Raw genomic sequence first — 17030 nt, 5'->3', positions numbered from 1 at the left:
ATATGCAGAGATGTTGTAATTGCTAAACTGTAATTAATATTTTACACACTGTGCCGTGTCGAAAGTTAACTTGATGTATTCAACAGCAAATAAATGCATTGACAGTCAAGTAATAGTTGGTTACATCAAAGTAGTAACCCCATAAATGTCAAATTAAAGTTCACTGTGTTTAAAAATCATTGTAGATAATATTTCAAATAAATATGAACATGCGCAATCAAATTGAAACTTTACTAGTTAACATAGCTAAACACGTACCTCTGCAATGCGCACCGTATATGGCTGGCCATGGAAAGTAGGTGCGTTGTCATTGACATCTCCAACCTGGATGCTTACTTTGCCTTTGATAACCTGAAGATGGACCAGAAGCAGATGTATTAGGTTATAAGTCTTAGCCAAGTTTTTACTTGTAATATTCTAGATATGAATAAAGGAGAAAAAAAACAGTCAATTCCCATTATCCAACATTACAGCTAAGTAAAGGATAGAGCCATACATCATGAACAAACATGAGTGAATCTCCTAAAATTTGTTTCAGGCAGATTCTTTTGAATCAGCCAGCATCTTCTATTCAATTCAAATACATTTGGCTTGAATCAAAAGTTTCTGATTGCCATTATCATGCTTTAAGTTCCCTCTAGACCCAAAGGATAATAAACAAAGGTGAGGAAAGGGGTTAAAATGCTAATAAAATACATTACACTCACCTGTCCTAGACCATCACCTGTCTTATGCCATCTCCCCATCTACTTCCACATGTGCATTGCTCTCTTCATGTGAATTCACAAGTCCATTGACAGGCCTCAGTGCCATCACAATGGGGAGGATGATCACCTCTTGATGAGGGTCTCCAATTCCCCAAATGATCTAAATTACAGGTCACAGAAGAATTGAAGACTGGGGCTTATGACCAATGAGTTGCACTAGCGTAAGACAGGTGAGGACCTGAGACAGGTGGTAAGTATAATGGTTTTATTATTTTAATCCCTTTTAGGATCTCAGAAGCTATTATTTTTATAGATTTGCGTGATTTTGAAATTTCAGGAAAATTCATAGCTAATTTGATTTGTTACAGATTTTATTTCCTTTGATTATCCATACATACTACTCTAAAGATAATTCTATTTATTTGTATATGTCTGATTGATAGTGCAGAACACTGGACCACAATAGTTGACCCCAATTGATAGTTCCATGTCCATATGCCTTATGTCTGAAGATGTCACAACGATCAGCTGATGGATAGAGAAGCAACTGATGAAAACCCTGGTGATGAGCTGTAGGGTTATTCCAAGGGAAACTTACATTACATACCAGACATGAAAATAAATATACGGATAGGCTGGATGGAGCGACAACCACTTATTCCTGCACTGGCGATCACTAACCAGTATGTCCTATGCCCTATTAGGCTGCATGAATAAGGTTCTCAAGAAGACATTTGCCACTCTTCTTATTGAATCCACAGTATATCATTGCATCCATATCCTTTAAGTTAAGAGTAGGAACACCTATACCAGAGCTAAAAATGAACATTACACAAGCTCATATTTAATTGGCCAAATGTCTGTTCAGCATAGTTCATGCTGGCAGCACTTATAACCAAGACGTTATAAATCGTTTTTCTCCACCCCTTCCATCACATTTCCCGTTATCTTGTCCTGTTTTACCATTCATAGATTTTTATGCCATGAAATGAAAAAGTCATACATACCCCCTGGCTGTCACTGACAGAAAATTCAACTGTGAATTCTGATTTAGTCTGAAATGAAAAGGAAGACAAAATAATACGATTAGAAATAGTGTTTATCTTCTGACACCAGTGCTTTGGAATTTAGCTAAAAGCATAATTACATGCAAAATACCACTGGGAGAGGGGCAAAGGAGGAACCAGGAGTACAATTACAGATGTGGCTCCAATACACCGCATTGTTCGCATATCAATTTTAGCCAACACAATTACCGTCTGAAGTGTTTCCTTAATCATAGAGAATGAATTGTATCAAACTAATCGTGCTGGAGTAAAATGAGTCCATGGATGTTTAGAAATGTGACACGCACAAGGATGCATTCTATTTAAAGTTTATCATCACAAAGGTCTCGGCCGACAACACCTAATTTTGTACAATTTCATTTTTTTGTGGTTCATATCAAAAGCTCATGACGTGTAGAAGGAAAAAAAAACATACCTCTAGCAAAACTTTTTCAATTGTACACCATGTACCTTTGTAGGAAATTATTGCTATATTGTCCTCCAAAGACTAAACCTGTCTTCTTCGCAATCATTTTGAAGACTTGCAAGTACAGAAAAGAGTCAAAGGTTTACTAATGGAGCAAAGTGTCACTTTTGTGAATTTTCCAGAACATACAAATCTCTGGCTAATGAGGACATGTCCATCATATAAAAAGAAACCTGTTTTCATTGTGCATGTCCTTTAAATCACATTTTTTTTAATGGATAATTAAAAAAATGTCAATCATTTTTATGGGAAAAGTATGTGGCTTTCATAATTGGAATTTGTATGCATTATATACAGAATGCTCACCTTGAAAGGTATTGTAAGAAAGCATATACTGTATAGTGTACTTTACATAGAATCTTTCACCTTTCAGGCCTGATATTCAGCATTCCACAATGCTTCGTATAGATGCGTCATCCACACGAAACAAGAAGATGGGAGGCGCCGGACCAAGAAGAGCGACACTCCTCGGACCAGACCACCTTCAGGAAGGGCCGGACTGGCCATCTGGCAATTCTGGCGAATGCCAGAAGGGCCTGTCTGGTCATGGGCTGCCTTGTCTGCTATGTTGTTAAAAGAATCTGTGTTCTCAACACTTCCATGCTGTTAAAAGTTGTGACGGAGCACAAAGTCGCTGACCCCGCCACTTACCTCAGCAGGCCCCTTAATCATTAGAAATATTGGTCTTGTAGAAAATCTTACTTTCCTCCATCCAGGGTAATATTAGTAATATATCCCATCTGTTTTATGGGGACGGGGACAACATGGGCCTGTGTGATTTCAAATGCCAGGACTGAATTTCAGCCCGGGTCTGTACCTGCCTGCAGGTGAGTATAATTGGTCTTCTCCTTCTATTTCAAGTCAGTTTTCTGTATATTAGGCCAGCAAGGTGGTGGCCATATCTCATCTTGGTCAAACCTGGCGACACATTCCCTTTTATGAGTTTGCACATAAAAAACAATGATATTTAGCCTTTAGCCAAATATAAAAAAGGCCTCAATTAAAAAAGATGAAAGCAATGCAAGTTGCCTAAAATATTTATTCTAAGGATTAGAGATGAGTGAACATTTTTTACTGAGATAACTCGTGAAGTTTTCAATACTTATTTCATCCGCTTTATTTACCCTACATAGAGGTGCGCCGCTAGGGCAACCTCTCATCTTTATTGTTTGTGATAGGAATAGAGGTGCTTGCTTTACAAATCCAGTCCAGTAATGCCTTTCCAGAATTGTTAGATGCATGAAAAAATGGTGTCATTTGCAGAGGACAATCTGTTACACTTAAGGTACCTTCACATTAAGCGACGCTGCAGCGATACCGACAATGATGTCGATCGCTGCAGCGTCGCTGTTTGGTCGCTGGAGAGCTGTCACACAGACAGCTCTCCAGCGACCAACGATCCCGAGGTCCCTGGTAACCAGGGTAAACATCGGGTTACTAAGCGCAGGGCCGTGCTTAGTAACCCGATGTTTACCCTGGTTACCATCGTAAAAGTAAAAAAAACAAACACTACATACTTACCTTCAGCTGTCTGTCCCCGGCGCTCTGCTTTCCTCTGCACTGTGTGAGCACAGCGGCCGGAAAGCAGAGCGGTAACGTCACCGCTCTGCTTTCCGGCTGACGGCGCTCACAGCCAGTGCAGGAAGCAGAGCGCTGGGGACAGACAGCTGAAAGTAAGTATGTAGTGTTTGTTTTTTTTACTTTTACGATGGTAACCAGGGCAAAAATTGGGTTACTAAGCGCGGCCCTGCGCTTAGTAACCCGATGTTTACCCTGGTTACCAGTGAAGACATCGCTGAATCGGCGTCACACACGCCGATTCAGCGATGTCTGCGGGAGATCCATCGACGAAATAAAGTTCTGGCCTTCTAGCTCCGACCAACGATATCACAGCAGGATGCAGATCGCTGCTGCGTGTCAAACACAACGATATCGCTAGCCAGGACGCTGCAACATAACGGATCGCTAGCGATATTGTTGTGAAGTTGTTTAGTGTGAAGGTACCTTTAGGCAAATAGCCTAACTGCCTAAAAGAAGCCATGGACATTATCGATAACTTTAAGTATCTCTCTAGCCTTACCATTAACAAATCATCGCTGATGATGGTGGGAATACAGTCTGCCGAGGCAGCTGGAACAACAGGCTAACTGAAATAGTTCCCAGGGCTAGGATAAGGGGTAGGTGAAAGAAGCTGCTCAAATAGGAAACCAAGGAGCTCAAATACTTAAAGAAAAAAGCTATCTCTTCAAAATTCTGCTATAATAGATCAGCACTGCAAATAAGAAAATAATAACACACTTATGATACAGAGGATGTAATGAGAACAGCCATGAAGTAGAGGGAAGCGCTCATTGGTTCTGGAGCATAGTCTATCACACCTTGTAACCCTCACCTACTCTATCCAATTTGGTATTTTCACTTAGTGCATGGGGAGATGCCCTGCCTGCAGATATTGGAGAAAGTCAGTTCTTTAAGGTTTGGAGCATAAGGGAGATTTTTTATGTGACACCATGTGACAAGATTGCCTTGCGCAGGCATGTACTACGGAGGACAGAGAATGAACTTCAATCCAATATTGCGGCCGCATGCAGCCAGCGGGTAAGTAAAGGGTGAATCAAACACCTGAAAACTCCGCCCATATGACCAAAAACCGGTCCTGCCAAATTCAGGTGACAGGTTCCCTTTAAACAGATGCTCGATTGGATTGAGGTCTGGACTTTGACTTGGCCTTTCTAACACCTGGATACGTTTCTTTGGGAACCATTCCATTGTAGATTTTGATTTATGTCTGGGATCATTTTCTTGTTGGAAGACAAATCTCCATCCCAGTCTCAGGTCTTTTGCAGACTCCAACAGATTTTCTTCAAGAGTGGTCCTGTATTTGGCTCCATCCATTTTCCCATCAATTTTAACCATTTTCCCTGTCCCTGCTGAAGAAAAGCAGGCCCAAACCATGATGCTTCCACCATCATGTTTGACAGTGGGGATGGTGCGTTCAGGGTGATGAGCTGTGTTGCCTTTACGCCAAACATATCGTTTGGCATTTGTTGCCAAAAAGTTCGATTTTGGTTTCATCTGACCAGAGCACCTTCTTCCACATGTTTGGTGTGTCTCCCTGGTGGTTTGTTGCACACTTTAAATTACACTTTTTATGGATATCTTTGAGAAATGGCTTTCATCTTGCCAGTCTTCCATAAATGCCAGATTTGTGCAGTGTACGACTGATTGTTGTCCTATGAACAGACTGTCCCACCTCAGATTTAGATCTCTGCATTTCATCCAGAGTGATCATGGGCCTCTTGGCTGCATCTCTGATCAGTCTTCTCCTTGTTTGAGATGAAAGTTTAGAGGGACGGCCGGGTCTTGGTAGATTTGCAGTGGTATGATACTCCTACCATTTCAATATGATCACTTGCACAGTGCTCCTTGGGATGTTCAAAAGTTTTGGAAATCATTTTGTATCCAAATCCAGCTTTAAACTTCTCCACAACAGTATCACGGACCTGCCTGTTGTGTTCCTTGGTCTTCATGATGCTCTCTGTGCTTCAAACAGAACCCTGAGACTATCACCGAGCAGATGCATTTATACGGAGACTTGATTACACACAGGTGGATTATATTTATCATCATTAGGCATTTAGGACAACATTGGATCATTCAGAGATCCACAATGAACTTCTGGAGTGAGTTTGCTGCACTGATAGTAAAGGGTCTGAATAATATTGCACGCCACACTATTCAGTTTTTGAATTTCCACAAAAATTTAAAATAAACAATAAGTTTTGTTTAAATTCACAATAGTGTTCCACTTGTTGTTGATTTTTAACCAATAATTTACATTTGGTATCTTTATGTTTGAAGCGTGATATGTAGGAAAAGGTTGAAAGTTCTAGGGAGCCGAATACCTTCGCAAGGCACTGTATATATACATACTGTAGGTGTGCATTGTTTATGTCTTCTGTATACAAATTGGTGGGCAGAATACAGGTGAGTATATGCATGCTGCATAAAGATATACAGAGTACATGTCTGCTGTACGTATACTGGTGCGCAGACTATATCTCTGCTGTACTGTTTACAGTATATACATGTGTGCAAAGTATATGTATTCTGTATAGATAAAGAATGTGCAGAGTATATGTCTGCTCTATATATAAAGGTATGCAAAGTATATGTCTGCTGTACATTTGCTGTATAGATACATATTGTACATATACATATACCTAATACATGGGTGAGCGGAGTATAAGTCTGCTGTATATATACTTGTTTTCAGAGTATATGAAGTTGTATATTTCATTTTCCTTTGTATATGGTTTATCTGGCAATTTGCACTTGACCTACATTGGTCTCAGATGTTATTTCAGTTAGGTTACTCTTACATCTACTGCTAACAGCATATTAGTATAGCTGTGAACATAGTAGTCTGAATACAGGCATATAAGCCCATTCATATGGAGTAGTACACTAAATATGTTTTGTTTCAGGACTGATCATGACTCCAGAACAGAGACTTTGCCTATTAATTTATCCAAATGGGATGTTCTTGGCCTAAACACTGGGTGGGTTGCTTTGCTCCGCTGTGCCTTTTCTATTTTCTTTGTTTTTTTTTCTATTTTATATTATCTACACTTTCAAAATATTGATTATTAAACTAAAAAAGAAAAATAGGTTTGTGTTTTCCTTCCGAAAACCTACTGAGCCTGTTCATTGACTCTGCCTGACTTCAGACTACAGTATTGGGCTATGTGCACACGTTGCAGTTTGGTGTGCGGATTTTTCCGCACTGTTTTTGCAAAATCTGCAGGTAAACTGCACTGCGGATTACCCGCGAATTTACAGCGGTTTTTGTGCGATTTTTGTGCGGATTCCACCTGTGGTTTTACACCTGCAGATTCCTATTGAAGTCCGCACAAAGAATTGACATGCTGCCGAAAAAACACCGCAGTGTTTCCGCGCGTTTTTTTCCGCAGCATGTGCACTGCGGATTTTGTTTTCCGTACGTTTACATGGTACTGTACAACGCATGGAAAACTGCTGAGGATCCGCAGAGGCCAATCCTGCGGCAAAATCCGCAAAGTGTGCACATAGTCTTTACAATTTACTATCAGGTTACTATTAATCCCTACAATTTGTAGACTACAAATATATCTATAATATAACGCTGGGAGCGTCACTCTGTCCGAAGCCTTTATAGACTGCGCCGGCGCAAGCGCCGGCGCAGTCTGGGCCTCACAGAGTGACGCTCCCAAGAGATCGCGGTGTGCGTTCACACTGAACGCCCACCGCGATCTCCAACAGAGAAGCAGGGACCGCCAGGAGGGTGAGTATCGGCCATATTCACCTGTTTCCGTTCCATCGCTGAGCGCCGCCATCTTCCCGGTCTTCAGTCTGTGACCTTCAGTTCAGAGGGCGCGGTGACGCACTTAATGCGCGCAGCGCTGGAACGGGACAGACAGGTGAGTATAGGAAGTGCTGGGGGGCCTGAGCTGGCAGCGATACCGGCACCTGACCCTCACAGCGTGCCGGTGTCCCCAACTGCTCAGGCCCCCCAGCATTCGGCGCCGAACGGGTCAGAGGCAGTATGGGGACGCAGGATGGAGCAGCACATAAGTATGGGGACGCAGGATGGAGCAGCACATAAGGATTGGGGACGCAGAATGGAGCAGCACATAAGGATGGGGACGCAGGATGGAGCAGCACATAAGGATGGGGACGCAGGATGGAGCAGCACATAAGGATGGGGACGCAGGATGGAGCAGCACATAAGGATGGGGACGCAGGATGGAGCAGCACATAAGGATGGGGACGCAGGATGGAGCAACACATAAGGATGGGGACGCAGGATGGGAGCAGCACATAAGGATGGGGACGCAGGATGGGAGCAGCACATAACAGGATGGGGACGCAGGATGGAGCAGCACATGAAAGGATGGGGACGCAGGATGGAGCAGCACATAAGGATGGGGACGCAGGATGGAGCAGCACATAAGGATGGGGACGCAGGATGGGAGCAGCACATAACAGGATGGGGACGCAGGATGGAGCAGCACATGAAAGGATGGGGACGCAGGATGGAGCAGCACATAAGGATGGGGACGCAGGATGGAGCAGCACATAAGGATGGGGACGCAGGATGGGAGCAGCACATAACAGGATGGGGACGCAGGATGGAGCAGCACATGACAGGATGGGGACGCAAGATGGAGCAGCACATGACAGGATGGGGACGCAGAATGGAGCAGCACATGACAGGATGGGGACGCAGGATGGAGCAGCACATGACAGGATGGGGACGCAGGATGGAGCAGCACATAAGGATGGGGAAGCAGGATGGAGCAGCACATAAGGATTGGGGACGCAGGATGTAGCAGCACATAAGGATGGGGACGCAGGATGGAGCACCACATAAGGATGGAGCACCACATAAGGATGGGGACGCAGGATGGAGCAGCACATAAGGATGGGGATGCAGGATGGAGCAGCACATAAGGATGGGGACGCAGGATGGGAGCAGCACATAAGGATGGGGACGCAGGATGGGAGCAGCACATAACAGGATGGGGACGCAGGATGGAGCAGCACATAAGGATGGGGATGCAGGATGGAGCAGCACATAAGGATGGGGACGCAGGATGGGAGCAGCACATAAGGATGGGGACGCAGGATGGGAGCAGCACATAACAGGATGGGGACGCAGGATGGAGCAGCACATAAGGATGGGGACGCAGGATGGAGCAGCACATGACAGGATGGGGACGCAGGATGGGAGCAGCGCATCACAGGATGGGAGCAGCGCATCACAGGATGGGGACGCAAGATGGGAGCAGCGCATGACAGGATGGGGACGCAGGATGGGAGCAGCGCATGACAGGATGGGGACGCAGGATGGAGCAGCACATGACAGGATGGGGACGCAGGTCGGAGCAGCGCATGACAGGATGGGGACGCAGGATGGAGCAGCACATGACAGGATGGGGACGCAGGATGGAGCAGCGCATGACAGGATGGGGACGCAGGATGGAGCAGCACATGACAGGATGGGGACGCAGGATGGAGCAGCACATACCAGGATGGAGACCATATACCAATATAAATGCTCGCCACCCGGGCGTAGAACGGGTTCAATAGCTAGTAATTATATAACAAAACTGGACAAAATGTCATAATACTATGTGGTTCTATGACTTCAGACACTACTAGGATCTTTTCTTCAAAGTATGATCATGTTTTATGTATTACTTATTTTAGCAGCTAAGAAAGAGAATTGGGTACAATCACCATAAACCAAACAAAGTATGTTCTATAGCTCCAGGCAGCGGAATGCTCATCATTCCCATCAGCTATTTTCCTGCCCTGAAGGAAGTTGCGGGTGATTTACAGACTCCTCATCTCAGGTGCTGCTATCAGGATGCGGCAGCTCCATGCAGAGAGACTGCTAGGAATCCATCTCAGGCCCCTAGGCACTGCTTGCAGTTATCTCCTTCTATTCCAGACACTGTCTGCTAGCCCTCCCCGGATAAACACACCATAAACTATATCCTCCCAGAGTGGCTTCCTAAATGCGGCTTCTACAAATACATGTCTTTATTTTTCACATGTAATAAACGACCATGTAACTCTCTTATGCTCCTAGAGACGGAATAGGAAGACAGAAAACAACAAACCAACAGATGTTTCATCATTTCACCAAAAAGTAGGTTACGAATGCTAGCGCTCATTCTTCCACCCTAATCGGTACGCTTGAAATTTTGTGCATGACAAATGCTTGATTTTCATTTTTTTTATAAATTCTGAGACTTCCATTGCATTTTGCCTCCATATCTTTATTAGCCACCCAAAGGAGTACATCTTTTTTTTTTTCCCAGAAACTATACTACTTTTGGTCCCAGGCAAGCTCTGTCTGGTATTGTTGCTGAACCCCATTCACTTACACTCAGCTCACTGCAATAACAGAAAGCCCACGGACAGTAAAGATGACATTTCTTGAAAAAACAAAGCAGATGTTTTTTTCCAATTGTGAAAATTCATCTTAAAGAAAGATTCCACTTTTGTTGGACAATACCAATCTAGCGGGCAGTACCATGATTAAAAGGTTCACACTTGCAGGACTGAGACAACTATTGGAATATCAGCCATGATTTCTGTATCACTAAGTAGAAAAAAATTATTTCTTCTGTTCACAAAGATTCTCTCTGGGTACATCTTAGGCCTCCGACATCCACGTCGCACCTACAGTATAGGTGTTGTATTGGTTTCTCTCACGGGCACCACGGGTCTTCATTATAATCTATGGTTCAATGCACATGACCGTGTGACACAATGATGCACAAAAACAGTAAAAACGGACACCTGGATGACACACTAATGGTAAAAGCTGACAACTGGATGACACACTGATGGTAAAGACAGACACATGGATGACACACTAATGGTAAAAATGGACAACTGGATGACACACTGATGGTAAAGACAGACACATGGATGACACACTGATGGCAAAAACCGACAACTGGATGACACACTGATGGTAAAAACGGACACATGAATGACACAGTAATGGTAAAAACCGACAACTGGATGACACACTGATGGTAAAAACGGACACATGGATGACACACTGATGGTAAAAATGGACACATGGATGACACACTGATGGTAAAGACAGACACATGGATGACACACTGATGGTAAAGATGGACACCTGGATGACACACTGATGGTAATAACAGACACATGGATGACACACTGATGGTAAAGACAGACACAAGGATGACACACTGATGGTAAAGATGGACACATGGATGACACACTGATGGTAAAAATGGACACCTGGATGACACACTGATGGTAATAACAGACACCTGGATGACAAACTGATGGTAAAAACGGACACCTGGATGACACACTGATGGTAAAAACAGACACCTGGATGACACACTGATGGAAAAAACGGACACCCGGATGACACACTGAGGGTAAAGACAGACACATGGATGACACACTGATGGTAAAGACAGACACATGGATGACACACTTATGGTAAAGACAGACACATGGATGACACACTGATGGTAAAGACAGACAGACGTGGATGACACACTGATGATAAAGACAGACACCTGGATGACACACTGATGGTAAAAACGGACACACAGATGACACACTGATGGTAAAAACGGACATACGGATGACACAATGGTAAAACAGACACATGGATGACACACTGATGGTAAAAACGGACACATGGATGACACACTGATGGTAAAAATGGACACATGGATGACACACTGATGGTAAAAACAGACACATGGATGACACACTGATGCATAACACTGATGGTAAAAAAGGACACACTCATGACGCACTGATTTAAAACACTGATGACACCAGATCTATTTTTTCACGTACATGTTTAAACACTGACATGTGAATGAGACCTTAGATTCAATATGTCCAAAACCTGGTTTCATATTAAACTGCAAAACTGAGAACTGGAATGTCTAGACACCTCTTCACTCAGATGCAACATGACTTCGATACATTAATTTGTCACATTTCCAGCCATTGGGACCCACATCTATGGGCATTTGTGTCACATTCTGTGGATATGGCATATAATGATCAAGATGTGAATAACACTAGAAAGAACAAATAGATATTGGGGTGACTAATGTCTAATGCTACCTAAAATGTAAATATGGTTGTGCAATGATTATTATTTAATTTCTGTGCTGTTAAATATATAAACAGTTAAAATAGTATTTAAAACATAATTTATAAGCCTTTGCCTATGAATATGAGCACGAGAGTGTTGCCGATCCTCATTTTTAAAGGGATTCTCTGAGAATGAGATAAAATGGCATCCATGATAAAATTCAAACTTCGTCTCTTCCTTGTCACATGTCAGTACAGGCTGCAGACTGAAGACATACAGCTCCCGAGACCTTCGTCCCAGCTGAGAAGAGCTGTATCACACATACCTCGGTCGGCGGCCGGGAGCACAACTGTCATATATAGTGAAATATATCTGTTACTTGCTGATCACAAAGGTTATCTCCAGCTTTGTCCTCCTCAATGTTACTTGTTTTCCAGCTAGGTACAGTCAGTCTTGTGCATTGCAATAAAGCTGTCAGACTGATGGAGGACAAGGATGAAGCTGGACATCTCCTCGACTATCACAATGTAGGTTAAAATATGTCTCTTCATATATTGCAGCCATGCTCCTGGCTGCTGACAAAGGTATGTGTGATTCAACTCTTGTCTCAAGGGCTGTATGCTTTCAGTCTGCAGCCTATCCTGACTAGATATATATTGGAGAACCTTTCAAAAATGGCACAAATACACTGAAATCTTGCAAAAAAAACCCAAACATTTCCATAATGAAGCCTTTTAATTTCTATATTACCTCTCGATCCAAGGATTGCCTGAGCCATACCACGCCGGTCTCACTTTCCACAGCAAAAAATTTACTGGCTTCATCACCTACTATTCCATACACCAATTTGTCACCATCATAATCTTGAGCACGTAGTTGAGTTATTGAGGAACCTGGAAAAAAATTATATGATGTTACCCATTTTGTTTTTAGCTGGGTGATATAACATATTAATGTGATGCAAAGTGTCAAAACAAAGATATTAAGTGTAAAACAGCACTTGTCCAATTTGTGGGCTTTCTGAAAATGAATCCCTTATCGACATGACGTACTATCAAAACGACATCAAATCATCAATTTTTCTAGGTACACTGGCACTAGGATTTTGAAGAAACTCAGCAGGGAGGTTATTTCAAACATCTTGGAGACCTAACCACAGATTTGTGTATCAAAGCTTGTGTGACTGCTGTCTCTCATGCAATCCCACACAGACTTCATGGTGTTGAGATCAGGGAAATGGGGGGCCAAAATATCACTTCCAGGACATCTTGTTCTTCTTTAAACTGAAGATAGTTCTTAACGCCATTGACTGCATGTTTGGAGCTGTTGTCCTAGTGCAGAATCACTCTGGAGTGAATCAGATGCTTCCTTGGTGGTACTGCATAATACATAGGTATCTACCTGTATTTCTGAGCATTAAGGACCCCATTAATTCTAATCAGATCCCTTACTTCACTTTCTTATATTCAGCTCCACTTGCAAGGAAATTTCTTCACTTTCTTCAAGTTATTATATAGCAGGGCAATGACCTGGAAGTGATGATATGGCTCTCTCAGAGCCCTGATCTCAACATGATTGAGTCAATGAAAAGAATTGATGCCTTGAATGAAGAAGAATGGTAGTCATACCAAAAATGATATTATTTACATGTCTTTTTATTTGCTTTGCAATTAGTTAATTAATAAAAAATAAACTAATAACACTTCTATTCATGAAAACACTTTTGTACAATTTTTTAAAACATTTTTGTACACATGCCTAAAACTTGTACAAAAAAAATAATAATTTATATATATATATATATATATATATATATATATATGTGTATATATATATATGTATATATATATATATATATATGTATAAAAATTGGAACAGCATCTACAAAGTACCTGATAAAGTGCAAAGCTTCCCCAGTCAGTAGTCCAATGACTTCCAGCAATATGAAGAAAAAAGTGAAGCAGCACAAAAAATAAAAAGAAATGTGGACTTTATTGCCTGGATGGCGTGGCGACGTTTCGGATGAGAAAGGATCTTGCATCCGAAACGTCGCCACGCCATCCAGGCAATAAAGTCCACATTTCTTTTTATTTTTTGTGCTGCTTCACTTTTTTCTTCATATATACAGTGGGGCAAAAAAGTATTTAGTCAGTCAGCAATAGTGCAAGCTCCACCACTTAAAAAGATGAGAGGTGTCTGTAATTTACATCATAGGTAGACCTCAACTATGGGAGACAAACTGAGAAAAAAAAAATCCAGAAAATCACATTGTCTGTTTTTTTAACAATTTATTTGCATATTATGGTGGAAAATAAGTATTTGGTCAGAAACAAAATTTCATCTCAATACTTTGTAATATATCCTTTGTTGGCAATGACAGAGGTCAAACGTTTTCTGTAAGTCTTCACAAGGTTGCCACACACTGTTGTTGGTATGTTGGCCCATTCCTCCATGCAGATCTCCTCTAGAGCAGTGATGTTTTTGGCTTTTCGCTTGGCAACACTGACTTTCAACTCCCTCCAAAGGTTTTCTATAGGGTTGAGATCTGGAGACTGGCTAGGCCACTCCAGGACCTTGAAATGCTTCTTACGAAGCCACTCCTTCGTTGCCCTGGCGGTGTGCTTTGGATCATTGTCATGTTGAAAGACCCAGCCACGTTTCATCTTCAATGCCCTTGCTGATGGAAGGAGGTTTGCACTCAAAATCTCACGATACATGGCCCCATTCATTCTTTCATGTACCCGGATCAGTCGTCCTGGCCCCTTTGCAGAGAAACAGGCCCAAAGCATGATGTTTCCACCACCATGCTTTACAGTAGGTATGGTGTTTGATGGATGCAACTCAGTATTCTTTTTCCTCCAAACACGACAAGTTGTGTTTCTACCAAACAGTTCCAGTTTGGTTTCATCAGACCATAGGACATTCTCCCAAAACTCCTTTGGATCATCCAAATGCTCTCTAGCAAACTTCAGACGGGCCCGGATATGTACTGGCTTAAGCAGTGGGACACGTCTGGCACTGCAGGATCTGAGTCCATTGTGGCGCTGTGTGTTACTTATGATAGGCCTTGTTACATTGGTCCCGGCTCTCTGCAGTTCATTCACTAGGTCCCCCCGCGTGGTTCTGGGATTTTTGCTCACCGTTCTTGTGATCATTCTGACCCCACGGGGTGGGATTTTGCGTGGAGCCCCAGATCGAGGGAGATTATCAGTGGTCTTGTATGTCTTCCATTTTCTAATTATTGCTCCCACTGTTGATTTCTTCACTCCAAGCTGGTTGGCTATTGCAGATTCAGTCTTCCCAGCCTGGTGCAGGGCTACAATTTTGTTTCTGGTGTCCTTTGACAGCTCTTAGGTCTTCACCATAGTGGAGTTTGGAGTCAGACTGTTTGAGGGTGTGCACAGGTGTCTTTTTATACTGATAACAAGTTTAAACAGGTGCCATTACTACAGGAAATGAGTGGAGGAAAGAGGAGACTCTTAAAGAAGAAGTTACAGGTCTGTGAGAGACAGAAATCTTGATTGTTTGTTTCTGACCAAATACTTATTTTCCACCATAATATGCAAATAAATTGTTAAAAAAACAGACAATGTGATTTTCTGGATTTTTTTTTCTCAGTTTGTCTCCCATAGTTGAGGTCTACCTATGATGTAAATTACAGACGCCTCTCATCTTTTTAAGTGGTGGAACTTGCACTATTGCTGACTGACTAAATACTTTTTTGCCCCACTGTATATATATATATATATACATATGCAATATATATACAGTTGTGGCCTAAAGTATTGACACCCCTGCAATTCTGTCAGATAATACTCAGTTTCTTCCTGAAAATGATTTCAATCACAAATTCTTTGGTATTATCTTCATTTAATTTATCTTAAATGAAAAAAACACAAAAAATTAAGCAAAAAGCAAAACATTGATCATTTCACACAAAATTCCAAAAATGGTCCAGACAAAAGTATTGGCACCCTCAGCCTAATACTTGGTTGCACAACCTTTAGCCAAAATAACTGCGACCAACCGCTTCCGGTAACCATCAATGAGTTTCTTACAATGCTCTGCTGGAATTTTAGACCATTCTTCTTTAGCAAACTACTCCAGGTCCCTGATATTTGAAGGGTGCCTTCTCCAAACTGCCATTTTTTGATCTCTCCACGGGTGTTTTATGGGATTCAAGTCTGGACTCATTGCTGGCCACCTTAGAAGTCTCCAGTGCTTTCTCTCAAACCATTTTCTAGTGCTTTTTGAAGTCTGTTTTGGGTCATTGTCCTGCTGGAAGACCCATGACCTCTGAGGGAGACCCAGCTTTTTCACACTGGGTCCTACATTATGCTGCAAAATTTGTTGTTAGTAATCAGACTTCATAATGCCATGCACACGGTCAAGCAGTCCAATGCCAGAGGCAGCAAAGCAACCCAAAACATCAGGGAACCTCCGCCATGTTTGACTATAGGGACCGTGTTCTTTTCTTTGAATGACTCTTTTTTTCTCCTGTAAATTCTATGTTGATGCCTTTGCCCAAAAAGCTCTGCTTTTGTCTCATCTGACCAGAGAACATTCTTCCAAAATGTTTTAGGCTTTTTCAGGTAAGTTTTGGCAAACTCCAGCCTGGCTTTTTTATGCCTTGGGGTAAGAAGTGGGGTCTTCCTGGGTCTCCTACTATACAGTCCCTTTTCATTCAGATGCTGACAGATAGTACGGGTTGACACTGTTGTACCCTCGGACTGCAGGGCAGCTTGAACTTTGGATGTTAGTCGAGGTTCTTTATCCAACATCCGCACAATCTTGCGTTGAAATCTCTTGTCAATTTTTCTTTTCCGTCCACATCTAGGGAGGTTAGCCACAGTGCCATGGGCTTTAAACTTCTTGATGACACTGCGCACCGTAGACACAGGAACATTCAGGTCTTTGGAGATAGACTTGTAGCCTTGAGATGGCTCATGCTTCCTCACAATTTGGTTTCTCAAGTCCTCAGACAGTTCTTTGGTCTTCTTTCTTTTATTCATGCTCAATGTGGTACACACAAGGACACAGGACAGAGGTTGAGTCCACTTTAATCCATGTCAACTGGCTGCAAGTGTGATTTAGTTATTGCCAACACCTGTTAGGTGCCACAGGTAAGTTAC

The 17030-nt window shown here is 42.4% G+C and overlaps 1 protein-coding gene across 1 annotated transcript in view; it reads right to left on the bottom strand.

The window, feature by feature from the left end:
• Positions 1-17030, bottom strand: part of CDH23 (cadherin related 23) — a 1839731-nt gene that overhangs the window by 1282803 nt on the left and 539898 nt on the right. Inside the window, exons 4-6 of the mRNA XM_069753216.1 lie at positions 12649-12791; positions 1715-1762; positions 259-351 (exon numbers count right to left, since the gene is read on the bottom strand). Of these exons, the coding sequence (XP_069609317.1) occupies positions 259-351; positions 1715-1762; positions 12649-12791 (284 nt within the window). The remainder of the gene's footprint in view (positions 1-258; positions 352-1714; positions 1763-12648; positions 12792-17030) is intronic.

The sequence above is a fragment of the Ranitomeya imitator genome, chromosome 2 (genome assembly GCF_032444005.1).
Source record: "Ranitomeya imitator isolate aRanImi1 chromosome 2, aRanImi1.pri, whole genome shotgun sequence".
Taxonomy (NCBI): domain Eukaryota; kingdom Metazoa; phylum Chordata; class Amphibia; order Anura; family Dendrobatidae; genus Ranitomeya; species Ranitomeya imitator.
Note: the sequence above shows the minus strand (reverse complement) of the source record. Positions and strands in the feature narration are given on the sequence as shown.